This window comes from Harmonia axyridis, chromosome 1 (genome assembly GCF_914767665.1).
Source record: "Harmonia axyridis chromosome 1, icHarAxyr1.1, whole genome shotgun sequence".
NCBI lineage: Eukaryota > Metazoa > Arthropoda > Insecta > Coleoptera > Coccinellidae > Harmonia > Harmonia axyridis.
This window is the reverse complement of record NC_059501.1, coordinates 74,768,835-74,791,493: the sequence shown is the minus strand read 5'-3', so window position 1 is coordinate 74,791,493 and position 22,659 is coordinate 74,768,835. Positions and strand designations below refer to the sequence as shown.

At 34.1% G+C, this 22,659-nt stretch overlaps 4 protein-coding genes across 7 annotated transcripts in view; 3 read left to right on the top strand and 1 right to left on the bottom strand.

The window, feature by feature from the left end:
• Window positions 1–8,235: 8,235 nt before the first annotated feature.
• LOC123684356 (nucleolysin TIAR) lies at window positions 8,236–10,108 on the bottom strand. Its single transcript, XM_045623587.1, has one exon. The coding sequence runs from the start codon at window positions 9,896–9,898 to the stop codon at window positions 8,798–8,800; it is 1,101 nt and encodes a 366-aa protein (XP_045479543.1). The 5' UTR covers window positions 9,899–10,108; the 3' UTR covers window positions 8,236–8,797.
• Window positions 10,109–13,802: 3,694 nt separating this feature from the next.
• LOC123688554 (leucine-rich repeat-containing protein 74A-like) overlaps window positions 13,803–22,659 on the top strand; it is a 27,876-nt gene continuing 19,019 nt past the window's right edge. For 2 of the 4 annotated variants that reach the window (XM_045627130.1, XM_045627131.1), the window contains exons 1-2: window positions 13,803–14,222; window positions 18,148–18,266. In XM_045627130.1, the coding sequence (XP_045483086.1) occupies window positions 13,922–14,222; window positions 18,148–18,266 (420 nt within the window). In that variant the 5' untranslated portion in view covers window positions 13,803–13,921. Of the gene's footprint in view, window positions 14,223–17,464; window positions 17,820–18,147; window positions 18,267–22,659 lie in introns of those variants that run through there. The other 2 variants (XM_045627132.1, XM_045627133.1) reach the window with 2 other exon arrangements.
• LOC123688553 lies at window positions 14,386–17,457 on the top strand. The gene is made up of 2 exons (XM_045627129.1): window positions 14,386–14,556; window positions 14,899–17,457. Exons 1-2 carry the CDS (start codon window positions 14,465–14,467, stop codon window positions 16,850–16,852), a joined length of 2,046 nt encoding a protein of 681 aa, XP_045483085.1. The 5' UTR covers window positions 14,386–14,464; the 3' UTR covers window positions 16,853–17,457.
• The window catches only part of LOC123688557, a 2,629-nt gene continuing 1,307 nt past the window's right edge, over window positions 21,338–22,659 (top strand). The window contains exon 1 of the mRNA XM_045627136.1: window positions 21,338–21,464. The gene's annotated coding sequence lies outside the window, so the exon portion shown is untranslated. The remainder of the gene's footprint in view (window positions 21,465–22,659) is intronic.

The following is a 22,659-nucleotide window of genomic DNA, read 5'->3' as shown; positions in this document are numbered from 1 at the left end:
TCTCTTTGGAATCTGGTTTTTGATGAGCTGCTATTTCTCCTGGCGGGAGACTGTGACCTTGCCATAGCGTATGCAGACGATCTAGCCCTGGTTGTTAGCGCTGACAGCCGGCGCTTGCTCGAAGAAGCCCTTCAGCGCCTTATTGATTTGGTGCTTGAGTGGCTTAGCCGTAACAGGCTTTCCATCTCCCAGGGCAAGTCTGTGGCAGTGCTGTTGAGGGGCTCTCTCGACCGTAGACGTCCTCCGACAATTCGATCCCTATGGGTTCGTTTCGCTGGTCATCGGAGTATAGATACCTTGGCGTGGTGGTTGACTCTGGCCTGACTTTTATTCCTCACGCTAAGGCCTTGCGTCAAAAAACACAGGTGGTGGCTTCCGGGCTGTTTCGTCTTCGACGAGCACTACGAGGTGATCAGGTTCGGTCTCTGATCATCTTCTATAAAGGTATTTTTCTGCCAATAATTTCTTATTGCGCCTCCGCATGGTATCACCGCCTGGGTCATTCCCATGTCCGACGGATCATTCTTTCGGCACAGCGGCATTTCCTCCTCCTTATTTTTCGATCGTATCGAACTGCAGCCACATCTTTTCTTCAAGTTGTGATGGGTAATTTACCCGCACACTATTACGTCGTTCAACGGGCTGCAGCTTATTTTCTGAGGAGAGGATTTGAATTTCGTTTCGGAGAGCTCTACATTCCATCCGTGTCTTTGGACGATCCTGGTAGGGCCTCTGCGATCCGTCGGTCCATAGATGTGTCACTGCGCCATTTCTTCTCTTGTTGGCAGTCGGACTGGGAGACGTCTGACTCGGGTCGTTGTACCTTCGACTGGATCCCCTCTGTTCATTTTATTTCCAACAACCCTTAGTTCCGCCCAAGTTTCCCTCTAGCCTGTTTTATTTCAGGCCATGGTCCCTTCAAAGGTAATCTGTTCAGGCTGGGTCTGGTCGAAGAGGAACATTGTCCATGTGGTCGCCCACAGTTCAGCGACCACATCCTTAGGAACTGCCCCTTGTTTAGTGACCTCAGGGTCATTTACGGTCAGTCCGTTCTCGAGTCCCCGGATCTCAGAATGGCCGATTTCTGTGCATCTCGGAGTAATTTTGGCCCTTTGTCAGCATTCGCGGCTGACGATATATGTCGTCTCAACTCCTGGCAATAATGTGAATGTGCCTAAGCGTAGTGATGAGCACTGCTCACGAACTACATTTTGCACTGCTGAGTTAGTTAGTTTGGGTGTTTCAATGTGAAGCTAAGCCAACAAAAGTTTTTCGTTCTCGAAGCGTTAAGAAGAAAATGGTGGCGTCTTTCTTGACGAAAACCGGTCCTGTGGCAATTGAGGCTATTGAAAATCAAAAGACCGTTAATTCAGAGGGGTATGAAAAACCATTTTAAGTCTGAAGTTTTCGGTAAATTGAGAGAAACAAACCCAAAACGACGAATCATCTTGCATCATGACAATGCGAGCTCACACACATCAAATGCAACGAATGAGTATTAAAAAAAATCAAAAATATTGGTCATCCGCCTTACAGCCCGGATTTGACACCGAATTACTTCTTCTTCTTCCCAGAAATCGAAAATAAACTTCGTGGACAACGATTTTCATTATCCGAAGATGAGGTTGAGGCCTTCAAATCCCTTGTTTCAGAACTCCCATCTTCTGATTGGAAAAAATGTTTCGAATGGTGGCTCAATCGCATGCAAAAGTGTATAGATCCTAAAGGCGATTATTTTGAAAAGCAATAAAATATTTTGCATCAAAATCGCTTGTTTATTTTTTGTATTCTCAATACATAAATAGTAACCCACGTATCCATGTTATGTGAACTTCTCTTAATCCATACATAGTTCAATTTCATTTTTTGAGATTCAAGTTAATTATTCTTCGGAAATCAAAACTTGCTCAAAAATAGGAAAGAATTTGGAGAGAACTAAAACACACTGAGGTAATAATTTGGATTTTTATTTTCTGGATATTTACATTGATTGTCTTGGATCCTGTTCTATTACATTCATTAAGAATAGAGCCTTTCCTTCTCCCACAATTTCTATATAGGTAAAATTTCGATGTAACCTTCAGTTATAAAAAATTTAACCCCATAAAATCATGTTGAAATATGTGGAAAGTCATGTTGGCAAATACAATGACAAATACTTTTTGCTTTGTATTTATTTATTTCTTAAAGATAAGAATATCACTTTTTTGTGTCGTTTATAGAATTTTTGTTTCTCAATTCAACTAATTTTGACAATTCATCAACTGATAAAACATTAATGATTTATGTTTATTCAGAAAAATATTCTCATGGGCAAACCAAATGAATTTGTAATATTCCCTGAAGTTCTAGCTTACTTCAAGAAATTTTGTGTTGTCTTCTCCGAATCTAATATTTCTGTTTAGTACTATTTATGGTTTTTCGGTCATGAAAAATGTTTTTTCCCTGAAATTTTTGACATAAATATCAAACCAAAAGTCAGTAACTTGATTTAGGAGTTAATGAACCTCTGAATTCGGTACTTTTCTCCTCTTGAAGAAATCCTGGATCCGCCACTTATGTTACCTAGTCCCGTAAATTTGTAATATCTTGATTCATGAAGAAAATCAAGATATTACGACGTTTGCATCTTTTTTGCCGTAAATTGTATGATTCATAGCGATAAAAATTCAAGGAAAGTTTTATTTTATTAAATGTGAATATAGAAGAGAAGAGTTTATCAATTTCCTCTGATAACATTTCCTTTGAGTAATCATAACATCCCAAGTAGATAACTCCTTTTTGCATTATTCATGATATGAAAACACATAATACGAAGAACCGAAAAGGTGGTCTTCTAATTGTTTTTACTGCATTCGGCCTAAGATTCAGTCATTCTACGACTTATTTGTCACTGTATAAAACATGAAAAGCCACCCAAAAGTAGGTGAAAAACACGCATGTTATAAAATTATTTTCTTCATAATGTAAATCAAATACAGGGATGGTACAGGTTTTAGTGCAATAACTGCGACATCGGATAGAACAACTCAAGAAAAAAATTCCTATAAACATATATCCTAACAATCTTCGTTTTTAAGATACAAAGTGTTAAAGTATGAAAAAATAATAATTTAATGTTTCGAATTAGGTAAGAATAAAAATAAAGGAGGAAAGCACTGAAGTTAAGTCAGGATCATTTGAGCACTCGTCATTCATGTAGCAATTGCATCATTGAAGGCCACAGAACTGTAAAAATGTATACGTGATCTCCAAAGCCTCAATTAGTCCATAAATTGAAAAGCTGTTTTGTGTAATTATACGTACAGGGTGGTCTAGATTTCAGTGCAATAACTTTAGCATCAGATAGAACAACTCTTTTCATGAAAAAAAAATCCTATAAACATATATCCTAACAAGCTTCGTTTTCCAGATACAGGGTGTTAAAGTTTGAAAAAAAAAGTTTTTCAAGTATAACTCTAGTATTATTATATTCATTGTTTTAATGTCAAGGTATTGAAGTCTTGTTATTTTAATGTTACGAATTACGTAATTGTCTCCTGCCAAAATAATCCAGTGGCGTAGATATAGGGATGCGAGGATCTTTTTCTTATTGAAAATTTACACCATTGTCTTCTTACGAAAAAATTGTTTCATTTATGAAATCAACAGAGCTTCATAAAAAAAAGGTATCTTGGTATTTTCCAAGAATATACCATTATCGAGATAATCGAGGACAAAGTAAACAATCTACAGAAATTAATTTCTCAGATTTTCCCATAGGTGAAAGTACAAAAACTGACGTGTGTATTAAACGCTTTCAGATGGCATTTAATTGAACGTTGCTGAAAAGCACTCAAACAATGACAAATTTTTGTGAATTTTTTTTATTGTTCAAGTTTCTGATTAATTTTCTTTATGAAATGTTCAATTAAATGCCATCTGAAATCGTTATAAAACACTACACTTATTTTTGTTCTTTCATTTATCACTAATGGGAAAATTTGAAAAATTAATTTTTGCAGATTTTTCTGGATAGTATTCGCTTTGTACTCGATTATCTCGAAAATGGTAATATCTATGGAAATAATTGAAGATATATTTTTTTAAAGCTCTGTTGATTTCAGAAATGAAACAATTTTTTCGAAAGAAGACAGTGGTGTAAAATTTCAATAAGAAAATGATCATCGCACCCCTATATCTACGCTGGATAAGTTTGGTAGGAGACATTTACCTACTTCGAAAAGATTTCAATACCTAAACATTAAATCAATGAATGTAATAATACTTGAGTTATAAGTGAAAAAATGATTATATTTTCGAACTTCAACACCCCGTATCTCTGAAACAAAGCTTGTCAGGATATATGTTGTTCTATCCGTACCCAAAGTTATTGCACTTAAATCTGGAACACTCTGTATAGAAATATACACAAAATAATAATACAAATAGATTAGAAAATGAAAATGTTTTTACTGATTCTTGCCAAATTCTTGGGCACTTTCAATATTAAGAAACCCAAAAGATTTCTATACTATTGGAAAAATACAATTATATGAGAAATTAAAATTCCTAGACAATGAATGGAAATTTATTTTTATTCACATTTCTTCCAAACTGATAACATAAAATTCAACAATAGATAATATAGATAAGTTTATTTTCATACTCAACTATCAAATACTCCGAAGTCCATTAAGGTACGTAGTGATAGATAAATAAAAATTAAATGACTATAATTCATATAACTTACTATAATTTATAATTTCGAAGTGATCTGAAAATATGCATAGAAAGTTTGTGTGAAAAAAAAATTTTTTATTAAAAAAAAATATATCTATTTCACCCACCTCAAGTTCGAATACGGAAAATAAAATAATGAATAATGGTTGAAAATAATAACTTTTTTTCTGATCAATAATTTAGGTATTTTGCTTGTTTAAAAGATTTGTTATGAAATATTATTATTGAATATTCATAGAAAAATTATTTGAAGCAGATTTAATCCATTATTTCTATCAATAAACCTCAATTATTTCCGAGATTATTTCAAATAATAAACATTTGTAATCGTTTACGGAAACAATATTTCAAATCTAAAATTTCGTAGCTCACTTTTTCCATATGTAAACAATACAAATATCGAAAAAAAATTATTCCAGACCTTTGCTTCGAAAGTAAAATATAAATAAAATTAAGGATATAATATTTCACAAGGATAATGAACTGAATAGGTACAATATTTTCCACCATAACAACCTCTACTAGTTTGTAGAAATGATATTTAAAGATTTCGGTAAGAATGATCCTGGGTTCTGAACCCTCTGCAACATTTTCGTTATAAAATCTCATATTGATAGCTATCGTATGTTTTTTTTCAAAAATGAGTTGTGATATTTTGCTATGAAAGAGGAAATAATAAACCATAGTGTAAAATATGCAATTTTTTTATTGGGTATTACTTCCTTCAAATGTACACTTCGAAATATAATTCATTAAATGGGTATAGCAAGATACCCCAAAATGAAATTACAAATCAAACTAACAATTCATAAATTTGATGTTTCATACCCCTGACAAAATAAAAGTATATAATACAAAATCATGCTTGCAGTTAACATAATTTATAAGAATGAAAATTGATTTTGAAAATGTTCTTTAAATAATCTAAAAGAGGAAAATTAGTTACCTACATCCCCTCAATTAGTAACATCCCCTCATACAATAACATTTACATCAATTACATACATTGACTTTCAAGTAGTAAATTACCACTATTGCAGACAGTTTGGTAACTTTCCATGGCTCGTGACCCAGGAATTTTCAGTGCGCATTTGTATTGCACAAGTAATTTACATGATTAAAATATGTCATCTCAATCAAAATATGTTTCTAAATATACAAATTTATAACATGATCAATTAACCATTATAAAATTTGAGTATTTTCAACCAAATTCATGAAACAGATTTTATTTCAATATAGTGCAGTTCATTTTGACAGGATACATAATGTCAAATAATAATGAATACGTACGATTTACAATTCATGATTCCTGGCATGGCTTCACAATCACTTTTTTCGCTTTCAAAATTTAAATTTGAGTTATTGGCTTTCGATATAGTCATAAACATAATTGAAACTCAAAAAAACACAGATAACACACAAAGCACTAGATTTTTCAAAAAATAGCTTCAGCTGATAGCTTAACAATAATCCGTAGATTAATGGCACCTCAAGACCACGAATGGCACGAATGTATATGAGAGACTGTATTGGATTGAAATGAGACAAATGATGTCGGATGTGTAGTATATTATTTGGATACGTGTTTGACTTTTATACGCAATTGACACAGTATTGTCAAATATATCGATCTGTCTAAGTATTCTGTGATAAGTACACTGTCCGCTCGTCTTACTCTGGGTTGCAATGATCGAATTAGTTAAAATTGACCTTTGATTGTAGTAAAGATGAATACTTCATTTTCAAACGAAATTCTTCAAACATAACAATTGCGGGTCAAATTAAAATTGGGATAATCGCAAATCTCACAAATTCTTCGGTTGGCAACAGTGGCTTCAACTCTTTTCTTCTTCAGAGAGAACTGAACTATAGACAAACTTATTTTATCTATGAACTGATTTCTGTGGCCCCGTGCTTTAACCTAAATATACTTCCGTATTCCTAACATTTGACTTAAGTTTTTCTTGGTAAATTTTTGGGAGGAATGTTAGTATGACAATCCTATGTCTCTCTGAAACCCCTCAACTCCATGGCTTTGGAATTGGCCTCGCAATATTCTCTTCACGAATAAGCTTCGGAATTAGAAGACCTACTAATAGCGGATAGAGTTCGATTCTGGACGATCACTGCACTCATTTTAAAAAAATATCTTTATCCAATACTACCCTATTCGATTTGAAAAACACTTGTTATTTTATTTCAGTCCAAGAAGCCAATTGTAAAATATAAATGAAAAATATACCAAGACTCCCTTAATTATAATAATCTCTCAATGCTGGGAAAGAGATATCAGCAATAAGTAGTTAATGTAATCTAGTGCCTCTTTTTTCCGAGATATGAATATTAGTTTTATATTTCAGTTCAGTAAATCTTACGACTTTCCTTTATGCAGTTATGTAGTCCATATTAGCTGACGCAAACTAATCCATACTCTCAATCCATGAAATTTTTCATAGGACTAAAAATACATTTTTCTGACATCCTAGATAATTGTGTTGTATTATTTTCAATGACAAACTATAAGGAACCTCCTGATGTATTTAAAATAAAGCATACTATTGTTTTTCTGGGATAAAAGAAATCTGGCTCGCCATCCAGAGGTTTTATTTCAACTCATGAAAGATAGATTTGTGGAATTATATCAATCCTATCAGATTGAGAATATATCAATGGATACTAAGAACTACACCTTTCAAGATGAAAGCTTTTAAAAAATATTATATTATTCAAATATTTAAAGCTTCCAGAAAGCTATAATCTAAAATCAATGGAAGTCAAATACAAATACTAGAAAAATTAGTTTTGCTCCAAAAATTCCATTTATATAAGACAAAATTCATTAATTAAGCTGTGACTTCTCAATTTATAAAAATTTTTGAAAAGAATTTGAGCTCATGTGCTAAACCCTTTCAGACATGGCGTACAATACAGTGTACACACATTTCTATCGATTCTCATTGAGTTCCCTTTCATTCAATAGATTGTGTATACTGAAATGCTATGATGTATATAGCACTACAGTATGCACATTCAACACAAGCTATAGAAGTGAAGGGAACTCAATGGAATTGTGGACACTGTAGTATATGCCATGTTGGAAAGGGTGTATTTTCATCAAATACGAGGTCTTTATTGTTGAATATGTATCTACTATATAGCTAACTTAGATCAAAAGAGTGTTGCAACAAATTGGCTTTGATACTCTATTAACTTGTTTATTCATAAACAAAGTGAACAAAATATTATTTCAACAGTAATAATACTTTTCATATTTCTAAAGATTAATTCCTTATACTGCCTAGAACAGTTCCAAAATTCTGTGTACAAATGAAGAGATTCCTTTGTATTATCACAACCCAAATGACTAAAAAATTGCTCATTAAATACTGGAAATTCACTTTCAGTGCTTTAATAAATGTTGCTGATAACTAATAATTCTATAATAGTTGCAGAAGCAGTAAACGAAATATTTAGGTGATAGCAAGGATTTTTCAAATTAATGATAAAAAATCCCAGACCTGAAATTTTTATTTAACTAGCATATACATTTGTTATAAAATTGTTTTGCCTCGATAAGACATCAACTTGTGAATGGAACATTGTTTTACTCTACATGATCTTGATATTACAAATGTAGGTTAACCAGTTGATTTTTCTCATTTAGGGTTACATGTTTACACTAATCTAATTTTATACCATAACTTCTTAAACTGAAACACTATGAGTCCAAGTCCTTTTCAAAGAAATATCGAGTCCATTTACATACATCATTCAATTATGATCGATTTGCAATCATTGATGCAATTCTTACATATAACTTAACTTATCACTCACTGTTGATTTGGATTTAATATCTACTGTGTTTTGGCATCACAACACATATTTTATTATTGAGTCATAAATCTCTAAATCATGAAGATGAAAAAAGTATTTTACAAAAATATATCTGAAGAGTTGAATATCTTCATTATCAATAAAGTTATACTACTACCCAATTGAAGCCAAAAACAGTAGAATAGGTTCACTATATTCGTTCAAAGTCTTTAGATTTAGGAAATTAGGCGAATTCCATTCATTGTGAAGGATATTTTTGCACATTGCTGTACATTACCGACTGCTGATTCGGTTGATTCGGGTATTGTCCTTGTTGAGGCATCACACAATATTGTTGACCAGCTCCATACTGATACTGTTGATATGGTGGATAATTACCTTGCATATAACCACCATAACTCTGAGGATACCAATAACCTCCATAGCCATAGGAATAGGATTGAGCAGGAACCGCTGAAGCTCCTGTACCAGCTGAACCCATATTCATGGAATCCCCCATACCCCCATTTTCTTTACCCCAAAAACATTTTACCAGCTGACCATTCACTTCGGTATTATGAATACTTTCGATAGCATGAGTTGCTGATTCCTTTGTAGCAAATTTAATGAAAGCATATCCCTTATCCTTGAATACACGAATGTCTTGTATCATCCCGAATGGACTGAAAGTTTTCTGCATCAAGTCTTCGGAAAGCCCATTCACAAAACCACCACAGTAGACAGTACAATTAGTTGGTGAGCTCTGATTGTATACCTCATCAAATGTTGGTTGTTTACTCCTTGGATTGGCTTTCTCAGTTCTAGGTGGTGGAGGTTTCCTCGTAGACCAGTTTGTACGAATAGATCTGCTACCTAACCATTGGCCATTCATAGCTTGAATGGCATTCTCAGCTTCGGCCTTTTTAACAAATGAAACAAATGCATATCCTTTGGATTTTAATGTTTGGGGATCTCGAACTATTCTGCAATTAGATATCTCTCCAAATGGTGCAAAGGCTTCTCTTAAAGTTTCAGTCTCAATTTCAGGAGATAAATCACCAACAAATATATGATGATGGTTGGATGTATCCAATTTAGGTTGATTTCCTGGACTTGTAGCCCAATTAACTTTCATTTCTTTATCTAAAAACACTCTCTTATTCATGGCAGCCAAGGCTGTTGATGCAGATTGGTGGTTTGTAAATTCTACAAAGGCATAAGGATCATTACCAGGTTCCCGAATGATTTTACATCCTTTAACGGGTCCTATTTGTGAGAAAAGAGCACAAAGTAGATCTTCGGAAACGGAAGCATCCAAGTTTCCAACATACAGAGTTTTTGGATGACTCTCGTCCGACATAGTGACGCCGGTTAGTTTGAGTAATTATAATACTACCTAATTAAATAGAAATAGTACTTCGTTTCTTCACATAAATGTATTACTGTTTCACAGGTATCTTTTCACAATGCACTTTTTCTTTTAGATTTCTAAATAACGAGAAATTACTGACAATAACTGGCCAACTTTTCTCTTTTTGTGACCAGCTGTCATCAAATTAATGTCTTTTCTGAAATTCCCCTAACTGAATACAAATTCCCTAGATATCAGCTTTTCTTTTTCTTACTACAAGGGGACCAGGAAACGATCATTGCATATCATTTGCAGAAATGTTTGCATTAATAATATTTAGTGATTCAGTTCTACTTCAGGTTTTATTGTATGACACCGACCCTAAAGCCTTAATTGTACGTAATAACATGTTAATTTCCAGTAATTTCTTCATGACAATATTTCCAAATCGGATATGCTTTTTTGTTGAAAAGCTTTCATGGGGAATTGGTATTTATAATATGGAATTATTATAGAAATGGAATTACTTGAAAATAATTAATCAAATATTAGTTGCAAGCCAAATGTTAATAATAAAGGTTTCATTGATTTATTGAAAAGTATTTTAGAGGAAAAAATATGCAATTTGTATGAGATAATTATGAAATACGTCTTTTATCTAGTGTCACTATAATAAATATACTAACCATTGTTACATAAAATTTAAAAATACTGAAAAAATGACTTCCAAAGCCACTCTCCTTATTGAAAATCTTAAGATATCTACGAAAATTCTAATATAATACTGGAGATGAGCTATTTTATTATTTTTTTAGCGTTTTAGGCGAATTTAGGCAATACCTCCTAAAGGTTCTAGATACACCTCAACAGGAATTACGGGCCAGGGAGGATATGAAAATACGGGCCCCTAAGCGCATCCGCCATTCTAAGTCGAACGGATTAGAATTTCATTGTCATGTCTTTGCATTTCTGTTGCCGAATCAAACTTTCTTTACGCTTTTGGTTGCCAGACTTAAGGCGATAGATTTTAACCTTCTGTAAAAAAATGACGATATTAATTTCCTGATTTTTTTTTTAAATTTGCTTCATCTTATTGTTCTTGCTGGAGGAAGGCTTTCAATCAGGAGTTAATGGTGGATAGTGGTGGAAGAAGATTGTTCTTGCTGAATATATATATATTTATCTCCTAATAATTAATTTTATTCTAGCCAAGATACACCTTTTTGGAGAAAGTCCTTCAACCTAGAAACTTTTAAAAAAAATTGGCGCAAAGAGAATTGTAGAAGTTAGGTTCGACGTTTTGCGAATTGTTAAGAAATACTGCAACAATTCGGAAAAAATTCAAAACAACTTAAAAATTCCATATAAGAAACCTAATTTTCCAAATTTGCTGCGCCAATATTTAAGTACACTTCTGGAGAAAATTAAGGAATCAAAAAAATTCCAAACTTTTAGCGATTTTTCAAAGATGTCGGAATTTAAAAAAACATCTTAAAACTTTTAGTTTCTATAATAACTTCGAGATGTCGAGATGAATTGCGTTGTCTTTATCAGACACGAATATTAATTTGGCCGATGTAATATAGATATTATAAGAGAAAAATAAAAAATTTGAATATTATCTAGTCACAAGTACAAATAATAAACTCTGGATTTTTAATAAATTTTAACAATTTTCCCCAGGGCCACTGAGTCTATTTTGCATCTGGATTTAAATTCAATGTGGAGGTGTGAAAATGAACACCTAAAAAGTGCTCCTTGACTTCACTATTCCCCCATTAATACAGTGAATTGTACGAGTCATAAAAAATTGATCATATCATCAAAATATGGAAATAAATAAAGAAAGAAATTTACTTAATACAATTATCATTGAGATTAGATATTCGTTAGCACCAGGGCCGGCGCGAGCAATTTGGCGCCTGAAGCAAATAATTTTTTGGCACCCCTGCTGAAAATTATCAATAAACAACCACCCCCCAACAAAAAACATTACCTGCCCCAATGATAATTCGCCATTTTTGATTTCTCTAATTTTTGCTAATCGTTTCTTTCTAAAGTCGTTTCCACTGGGTTTTTTTTTCGGACATTTTACCTACAATAAATTCCTGGATTTCTTCGACGCCGATGAATAATGCGTAAGTAATATATCTGATTCTCACATTCACAAAACACTACGTACGATCGATGAAAGATTACCTATCACACCACAAGATACAATGGGCGGAAAGGCATGCAAAGCTTCGAAAACTGAATGGAATTAAAAACATATGTTCCGCTGAAAACAGTGTTGTTTTTCGTCTTCGTGAAATACATCCCTCATTCAATTAGGGCAATAGGCAATGCCGCTTATATTGGTTGGGTTGCCATGTGTTATTTATTGACTGGCGGCTAAATAAAGACAGTTTGGAGATTTGTATAGCAGGGAATGTTGATGAACGCAGCAAAGCGGACCAACCCCATGTTGTTTTTAAGAATCAAGACTATATTTTTTCAAAAATATGAAAGGGCGGCCACAAACTGGGCTAAATTGCCGCCCCTCGAAAAGAGGCGCCTGAAACAGTCGCTTTACTGTTTCACCCCTAACGCCGGCCCTGGTTAGCAGTATATACTAACATTTAGCCAACATTAAAGAATTTAATTTCTCTAGAGAAACTAGACAACTTCAGAGTTTTTATCGAATCAGGCCAGGTGATTGAACAATATAACACTCTGATATATTTTGCAGATCAAATTTAGCAGCTCTATGCTTCGGTATGAATGAAGTGTTGGTATTTCTCATATTGTAATTGTGGAAGCTAGAAAGGTTGGTATTATTAATTTCATATTTTTATAAACAGAAGACATTTGGATATGTAGATACAAGGGACTGTTAATATTTCATACTCTACATAAACAGGCCTACCACGATTCCCGATGGGCAAGCCCGAATATCATCCTAAGAATACATTTCTGATCTGTAAAGACTCTGACGAAATCGACAGAACAACCCAAGCCATAATATTGTAATTGTAAGCAATATGGCTATATTAATAATCTAAAATAAACATTCAGAATAGCTGTGAAGATCATTTGTTCTATGACGGATTGCATAGATGTAGGAACAGAGTTTCCTGCTAATATACGCAACTTGATCTGACCATCTTATGCAGTTATCTATGTATATATACCAAAGAACTTCTTGGAATTCTTGGAAATTAAGGTATCCAAGCCGTAGCAAAGAACTTAAGGACTTCCTTCTCTCAATCAAAATTTGATCAGTACTGTCTTTTCCAAATTAATAACAATTCCATTCATCCTTCACCAATCATCAAAAGTTTTCAAGAGCTTTTTACATAATTCGATAAGGTTTTTGAGATTCTTTGTTTAGTGTAGGTAACCAAAAATGATGTATCATCAACAAATATTATAATCTTTGTCTTAATATGAGGTGGACGGTCATTTATAAAAAGTATAAAAAAAGCGGTCCTCAAATAGACCCTTGAGGAAAACCAAGATGAATTTCGTACCTCTCAGAATTGGAATCATCTACTTCAACATGGAATTTTCTATCTATCTAATAATTGAGGAACCAATCAAGGAATATTACTCGAAAACCAAGGTTATACAGAATATATTAGACAGAATTTAGATTACCAGAAAATTATCAAATATTCATGAAGTGCTTTCATCTAGAATACTGTTTTTTTCACATCAGTGCTCTTCCAGAACTGTGGTGCATATGCGCCAAAAATTTGAATAATAAAAATGAACTGTTGCACTAACACATAGAAAATGTAAAATTTCCAAAGTTTTGTTACTGTACTCCGTTATTACATTTTTGCTTATACCGAATCTCTGCTAAGCTCTCTATCTATTTATTCCTATTTAATAATTTCTAATAGTTTTCTCGAGAAAGCGATATGATCATTACTAAGGAAATTTTAGCTGTCAAATGCAATCGATTAGTCATTTCTCTGCAAATCTGTTCAATATCGAGCTTATTTCGATATAAGTGACTATTGTGATAACAATACTGAGCAGAAGGTACAAATGAGTAATTCTCAGGTTACTCTCAGTACAATTAATGAAGAAAACGAGAGTGAAATTTCTTTTCTCACTTTAACGCATAGTGAAAATAATGACGGAGAACAAAAAGAAGTATCTTCAACAAGTGATCATCAAGAATCTAAAACAAAGACGGAATCGAAAAATTTCAGTATTGATAGCAATGCTTCCTCGTACAAATGCTTCAAAGAAATCATGATGTCCAGTAGTTCTATTTTTCAGAATCCCTTTTACTTCTTTCCAGATCTTGAAGATCCAGGTATAGAAGATGCTCTTGAACTGAAAGGTGAAAATCTTTTAATAAGTTCAATATTTCCAATTTAAGCCTTTATCTAATGAGAAAGGAAAAATCGGAAGAGAGATACTCTGGAAGCATCTTCCAGAAATGGGCCACTCCAAAGTTCTTTTGAAACTTCAACACTGCAACAGTAGGGGAGAGCGGGGCTGAAAGTGCCGCGGGTAAATTGTGCCGACGCGAATATCTCGTAAACAGAAAGAGATAGATATAAGATAGCAGTTATTCACGTAATGCCTAACAGTCCGGGACATGCGCATGCCAGTTTAATTCCGTCCGCCGAAGGGACAGGGTGTCAGTGCATGTGTGTGTATTCGAGCTCTACGTAAGTAAATATTTTCGTCTCAATACTTTTTGGTCACAAGCTGGCATTTTTCGTCCTTTTAATATGAAAGTTTTAGTAAAATGTTTGTCGTTTATCCTAGTTTGTTATGCAGTATGATTATAATGCTTAGAGCGCTTTGATATTTATATGTAGGGCAAAATATCACACTCGCATAAACGGGGTAAAATGTGCCGTTCATGGGGGGCTGCTTGTGCCGCGGCACAACCAACCCCACGGCAACCTTCATTGTTTCTGTAATACTTAAGTTTATGCGAGCACTTGTGGAAGATATAAAATACTTTTTGCCATGATACTTCATCCTGTATTTATTGTCTTTGACAGAATGAGGAATTACAAGCGGAAAACTCAAAGGGGAACTACATCCCAAGATCTTCTAAAAAGAGCGGCTGATGCAGTCATCAAGGATGGACGTAAATTAAAAACAGTTGCACGTGAATTGGAAATTTGCCATACAACTCTTCAAAGGTATGTCAAAAAAATTAAAAGTGGACTTACTCCTTCGGTTGGTTTTAAATCTAGAATGGTGTTTAGTGAAGATCAAGAGGCACAACTGTCTGAGTACATTTTGAAAAGTGCCTCTATTTATTTTGGTCTTCTACCAGAAGAAGTACGACAACTTGCTTACCAGTGTGCCGTGAAGTTTAATGTTCAACACATCCCACCATCTTGGCATACCAATGGTAAGGCTGGCAAGGATTGGTTTACAAACTTCCTGAAGAGGAACTCTACTCTTGCAATAAGAACACCAGAAGCTACCAGTGCCGGACGCGCGAGCTCGTTCAACAGATATAATGTAAATCAATTTTTCGAAAAACTTGGCGACTTGATTACAAAATATAATCTTACTCCTTCACGTATATGGAATTTGGACGAGACTGGTGTCACAACTGTGTTAAAACCGAAAAAAATTTTGGCTGAAAAAGGAACAAAGCAAGTAGGAGCAATTGTTTCATCTGAACGTGGAACTTTAGTCACTGTTGAGCTAGCGGTGAGTGCTCTGGGAAACTCGATTCCGCCGATGTTTGTTTTCCCGCGTTTGAAATTTAAGGACCTGTTTATCCGAGGTGGTCCTCCTGAGTGTATTGGGGCTGGTAATCAATCCGGTTGGATGACAAACAAAGAGTTCTTAGTGTTTATGGATCATTTCATAAAGCATACTAAGCCTAGTCCTGATGAACCAGTGTTATTACTACTAGACAATCATTCATCTCATATTGATATTGATGTGATCGAAAAGGCCAAGAAAAACTCTGTTATATTATTATCATTCCCACCACACTGCACCCACCGTCTGCAACCCCTGGATGTTGGTGTCAACGGCCCATTCAAAGCATACTGTTCTAAAGCTCAAAACAACTGGCTGAGAACTAATCCCGGGAAAACTATGAGCATTTATGAAATACCAGGTATTGTAAAATACGCTTTGCCGCTTGCAGCAACTCCTATCAATATAAGCAACGCATTTAAAAAGGCTGGCATTTGGCCCTATGACCCAAATATCTTCACAGACAAAGATTATGCGCCGTCTTCTGTCACTGACCGCCCGATGCCAGAAAATCGACCCTCACAAGATACAGACCACTTTCCTGTCCCTCTAAACAATCAAGAAAGGACTGCTGAATATCTTAATGACTCAAATAATGTCGGCTGCAATATAGAGATTGAGACTACTCCATCAATTCTACAGCAAAGCGACTGCAGCGTTGAACCATCAGGTAATCCAGAACATGTGGGACGTCAATGCTCTCAGGAGACTACCCCTTGTTGCAGCTTCCAACTTCCTCAATCATCAGCTGATAACAACGCGGGAGATGAAAATACAATAATTTTCTCACCAGACCTCATAAGACCACTGCCTAAAGCACCTCCTCGATTAGTTGGACGCAATAAAGGACGTAAAAGAAAGACAGCTGTTCTTACGGACACTCCAGAGAAGGATGCTTTGGCCGAAGAACATGCTAATAAAAAGAAGAAAAAAGAGATTGAAACTACAAAGAAGGGTAAAGGAAAATGCACGGGACAAGGTAAACAAGCAAAAAGAACGACTAAGAACCCCGCTAAGAGAAGAGTCTTGCAAGATGATGACACTTCTGATGAGGAACAAGATTGGTATTGCATCATATGTTGTGACGCATATTCTAATTCTGCCCCTAGAGAAAAATGGATTCAATGCATAGAATGCAAGAATTGGGCCCATTCACAATGTATTGACGATGAAGAAAGCCCAGCATTTGTATGTCCAAATTGCTATTCTGATCAGTCATCTATAGAGTAACTGGTTTTGTTTTCTCTAAAAGACCAAATATAAGTTTTTTAATTTACAATTCGGAAGAAATCTTCTTTATTTTTTTTAATGTAGTCCTGAGAGACTGATATATTCAATAATTGATCTCATTTGTTCAAAAATAAGTTCAAATTGTTGACTGAAATGTGTTTTTATATTTGCAATAGCTAAATAAGTAAAGATATTATGTTTTTCTTTATTATTATGCTTATTGTTATATATAACTGAATTTTAAGTTATGTTGATTAGTTAAAAGTATAAGCAATAAATATATTGTTGAAAAAAATTGTGTTTTTAAATCCTAAATTAATTTTCATTCACGTAAAACACCTTTAATTATCAACGGCACAACCGACCTCAGCTACGGCACAACTCGCCCCAAAGTGGGGTTGGTAGTGCCTTCCCGACTTTGCTTAAAAAAATGACCTTTTCTTGAAAACCATTGAAATTGTGTCAAATCTGTGAGTGAATTCTTATTGTAGATTAAATTTGGCTTATGATGAACTACTTCTTTCAGAAATAGTACTTTTCTTATCCGAATCATATGAGAATTTGTCAAAATCGGCACGTTCAGCCCCGCTCTCCCCTATTTGGATCTCATTAAGAACCTTCTTCACCTCCTCTTTTGCTTACTTAAAGAGCACTGCTGCCCCAGGAAGCATCTATTGAGAAACTGATAAGTGCAGATTCTGTGGGTAGGAGGAAGAAACTCCTGATCACCTGGTCACAAAATGCCACGCTAATGCAAGCCAATGACACATACTGACACATGCATTAGAGCTCTTGAGCTGGAAGTGAGAACTGAGGTCAGCTCTGATGGGGGACACAATAAACCTCGAAGTCGTGAAGCAGAAGAAAACCTCTTTAAAGTTATCAGTATTCTCAAAGAATTTCCCAAATGATTGGACCCATGACTATTACGGACCTTAGGTATTGTTCTAACAATTCTGCTGCAGAGGTGTGTGGATCAATCAAAAGGGAGTAATAACTCCCTTCCCTAACTATATAACTCTGATACTATTGCGGTTATACTTCGCTGCAATTTTTTTTTATTTAGATCAATAGTGGCAAAAATGAATTCGCAGCAAAGTACTGTAGTAGATCCATAAAATGCGTTCAAAGAATGTTTGGATGGTTAGATTATATCTTGATGTGAGGTGCCTTCTTTTGAAGGTGATACGATAAATGATATGGAAGATTACATCCTTTAATGATTAATATTTTTTTTAACATTGTGGAAAAACCAATAATTGATTTCGTTGATTCGTTGATAATTTTTTTTTCAGCACAACCTCCTCCAGAAGATTATGGATGCCAAGCTTATAGAGATATGTGCAAAAATATGAACATTTATCCGATAAGCAAAGTTTGTAATTCATTGACTACGGAAGAATTGAACTTGAAAGTATGTGGATACAATATTTTTTTCATTCGAGAGAAAACACAGTACTTAATCCTATTTGATTAGAGTTCAACTGGTTTTTGTTATGTTCCTAATTCTCTGTTATGTGAATATAGGATTCTCAGAGGAAAGAATCTCTATCCTCTGAGATACTGACTGAGTTCGGACCATGCTCGTTTTAAAAAAAATACTTCTTTTGAGCCGCTGTTGATTTTTAAGGCTTGTTCTTCTAATAGATCGCACAATATTTATAAGTTTCGAATTTTGAACCGGATATGATCTCCAACACTATAAGGTTCGACTCACATATAATGAAAACACCTTCACTTTGTCAGTCCGGCCGTAAACACGATAACTACCTCCAGTGGCGACGCTAGGGGAGGACAAGGGGGTCCTAGGCCACCCTTAAATTCTGCTGGCCCCCCTAAAATTAGACATACTAAGGCTAAAAGATTCGCAAAATTATAATTTCGCTTTACTCTGGCCCCTCCAAAAAAAATCAGACTCTCTCTTGGCCACACCTGTTTTTGAAAGTTGGCGTCGCCACTGACTACCTCACGAAAAAATCGAACTGAAGATTCAATCGTGATGAAAATTTGTACTGAAATGCAGAATTCCAATTTCAAGCCTCGTGCAAAATTTCATATTGACCGAGTTGGCAGAACCATAGAAATTTAAGAATTTCGAAAAAAATTACCCAATATTATCGTGACCACATAACCAATCCGACAGAAATGGGATTTGGAAATAACATTTTCGAACTTCTTGTGAAATTTCAAGCTGATCACATCAATAAATAAATAAAAACACTTGACTATACGTTCACAAATTTAATAAAATATTATATTACGTTGACATGCATGTTTCGGGTTTTACCCCATTCTCAAAACTAAACAGAATAATAAACGGTACAAATTATACATCAAACAAAACAGATGTTAACACCGGAGATAAGCGGAACTCCAGCTGATCGTTCACAATTGGCAATTTTTGTTTATGTGCTGAAGATATTTCTAAACATTCTAAAAGATCTAATCGCTTACTTTTCTCTCCTTCGTGTAAAATTTTGGTTTTATTGAAATCTATAAAATGGTTACAAGAGATACAATGAGTTGAAAACCCCGTTGTGGATTTATTTTGTAAAATAGATTTTTTATGTTCTTCAACCCTAACTTTGAGAGAACGACCGGTTTGACCAACATAAAAAGCAGGACATTCGTCACAGAACAACTTATATACACCACTTTTTTCTGAATCACTTAACTTATCCCTACCATCAGAAAACATTGATCTCAAATTTTTCTTGTTTGTACACACAATATCAACTCTGTTTTTTCTTAATCTATTACAAACTATGTCGCTAATCTGTGGAATATAATTAATATATACAAATCTCTTCATTTGATCTTTAGGTTGAGGTGGATAGATACAAGTTAAAAGTTTTTCACGTTGTTTTTTCAATATTAATTTATCTATTATGTCAGGAGAGTAGCCGTTGTTCTTTGTTAATAACTTTAACATCTCAACTTCTTTTTTGAAGTTATTCTCCGATAGAGGAGTGGAAATAAGTCTGTGCACAAGGGAATGAAACGCAGACATTTTAATTCTATAAGGGTGTGAACTACTATTATGAATGAGAACATCGGAAAAAGTTGGTTTTCTGTAAATATCAAAATCAAGATGGTCATTTACGATTTTTATCTGAATATCCAGGAAGTTGAGTGATTTATCCACATTTTCCAATTCCAAAGTGAACTGAACACCGTCATAAAATGAGTTAATAAGCTTTAGAAATGATTCGAGTTCTGAATCCGAGCCAGTCCAAATACAAAATACGTCATCAACATATCGCTTCCAGTACAGTACATATACAGTCAGATTATTATTCATTATGGAAAATATTTTCTTTTCCAAATGTGTCATAAAAATTTCACTGAAAAGGGGGGATGAAGGAGAACCCATTGGTAGACCATCTAGTTGTTGATAAAATTTCCCATTGAACTTAAAATAGCTCTGTTCAAGACATATTTGTAGTATTTTCATTGTTTCTTCAATTATTTCCGTACTGAGTGAAATATTGTCATGGAGTTGTTCACTGACTAAATTTTTGATTTCTGCAGTCGGTATGGATGGAAATAAATTCACTACATCGAATGAAATCAACCTGGCATTTGAGGGAATTTTGAGGATCTTTAATTCGTTTGTTAATTGAACTGTATTTTTGATAGAATAAATAGGATTATGTTGTATCATACCTGGTAACATCGAATTCAAGAATTTACAGAGCTTCAAAGATGGTGCATGAGTATATGAAACAATGGGTCTCATCGGACAATTTTCCTTATGTATTTTAGGAAGAGCATATAATAAGGGTATTCTGGGGTTCATTATGGTCAGAGGGAAACTCACTTGAGATAACAAGTTAGGGCAGCTCTTAATTGTCTTCTTCACCGCAGTTTGGAATTTTGATGTAGGGTCAAACTTCAATTCTAAGAAATTATTAGAATTCAATAAACTTTCAGTTTTTATCAAATAATCATTTCTGTTCAACAATGTGACTGTATTGCCTTTGTCAGCTTTTGTTATGATCAGGTCATTTTCTGAGGCTTTCTTTTTGATTTGTTTTAAAACCAATGACTCATTTTTATTATCTTCCACGGTAGCTTTTGATATTATTCTCGCACATAATGATTTTTCGAGATCTCGATTTTCAGGAGGTTCAATTTTATTTAAAGCCAATTCAACATTTACTGCAAATTGTTTGAGGTCGTTTTTACTGAACACATTCGGACAATGTTTCAAACCTTTTTCCAGCAATTTAATTTCAGTTTCTTCGAAATGTACGTCTGTAAAATTTTTCACTTTTTCGTAAAAGATTTTGTTAGTTTCACTCACGTAATTCAACGAGTTAGGTTCGAATTTGTCCACATTATTCACAAGAGCTTCAAGTTTTTTAAGTTGATTTTCATATTGTTTATGTCCCAAAATCCTTACTTCCTCTCTGATGGTAAAATCCAAATGGTCGAACTCAGCAGGGCTAATGCGGTAAGTTAATTCACTGTGTATCACTTTCAGGTGTAGTTTGTTGTTGTCTCTTATCTTATACCACTTTTTCATCTCCAGCTTGATCCAAGTTCTAATTGCGGATTTTAAGGCAAGTTTTGCCTGGGGTGAATTGTTTTTACAACTGATCTTCATATATTTCGGTTTGATATTATTCAATAAACACTGTTTATTGAACCATAGGTGGTTGTTACATCTCTTGATCTTTAAGAGTACCTTTCTGTAATATATTGCGAGTCGTGAAATGTTTGCATTCTTGATTAAAGAAATAGATCTCTCGCTCAACACTTGGTGAAACATCGTTATTAATAAATAAATAAAAACACTTGACTATACGTTCACAAATTTAATAAAATATTATATTACGTTGACATGCATGTTTCGGGTTTTACCCCATTCTCAAAACTAAACAGAATAATAAACGGTACAAATTATACATCAAATAATGTGTGAATAATGTGGACAAATTCGAACCTAACTCGTTGAATTACGTGAGTGAAACTAACAAAATCTTTTACGAAAAAGTGAAAAATTTTACAGACGTACATTTCGAAGAAACTGAAATTAAATTGCTGGAAAAAGGTTTGAAACATTGTCCGAATGTGTTCAGTAAAAACGACCTCAAACAATTTGCAGTAAATGTTGAATTGGCTTTAAATAAAATTGAACCTCCTGAAAATCGAGATCTCGAAAAATCATTATGTGCGAGAATAATATCAAAAGCTACCGTGGAAGATAATAAAAATGAGTCATTGGTTTTAAAACAAATCAAAAAGAAAGCCTCAGAAAATGACCTGATCATAACAAAAGCTGACAAAGGCAATACAGTCACATTGTTGAACAGAAATGATTATTTGATAAAAACTGAAAGTTTATTGAATTCTAATAATTTCTTAGAATTGAAGTTTGACCCTACATCAAAATTCCAAACTGCGGTGAAGAAGACAATTAAGAGCTGCCCTAACTTGTTATCTCAAGTGAGTTTCCCTCTGACCATAATGAACCCCAGAATACCCTTATTATATGCTCTTCCTAAAATACATAAGGAAAATTGTCCGATGAGACCCATTGTTTCATATACTCATGCACCATCTTTGAAGCTCTGTAAATTCTTGAATTCGATGTTACCAGGTATGATACAACATAATCCTATTTATTCTATCAAAAATACAGTTCAATTAACAAACGAATTAAAGATCCTCAAAATTCCCTCAAATGCCAGGTTGATTTCATTCGATGTAGTGAATTTATTTCCATCCATACCGACTGCAGAAATCAAAAATTTAGTCAGTGAACAACTCCATGACAATATTTCACTCAGTACGGAAATAAT

Bases quoted from the DNA above. Each gene is read 5' to 3' on its own strand.
- LOC123684356 (XM_045623587.1), bottom strand. From the start codon at position 9,898: ATGTCGGACGAGAGTCATCCAAAAACTCTGTATGTTGGAAACTTGGAT.
- LOC123688553 (XM_045627129.1), top strand. From the start codon at position 14,465: ATGCCTAACAGTCCGGGACATGCGCATGCCAGTTTAATTCCGTCCGCC. The intron at 14,557-14,898 runs GTAAGTAAATAT...TGTCTTTGACAG, and splicing joins TGTGTGTATTCGAGCTCTAC to AATGAGGAATTACAAGCGGA.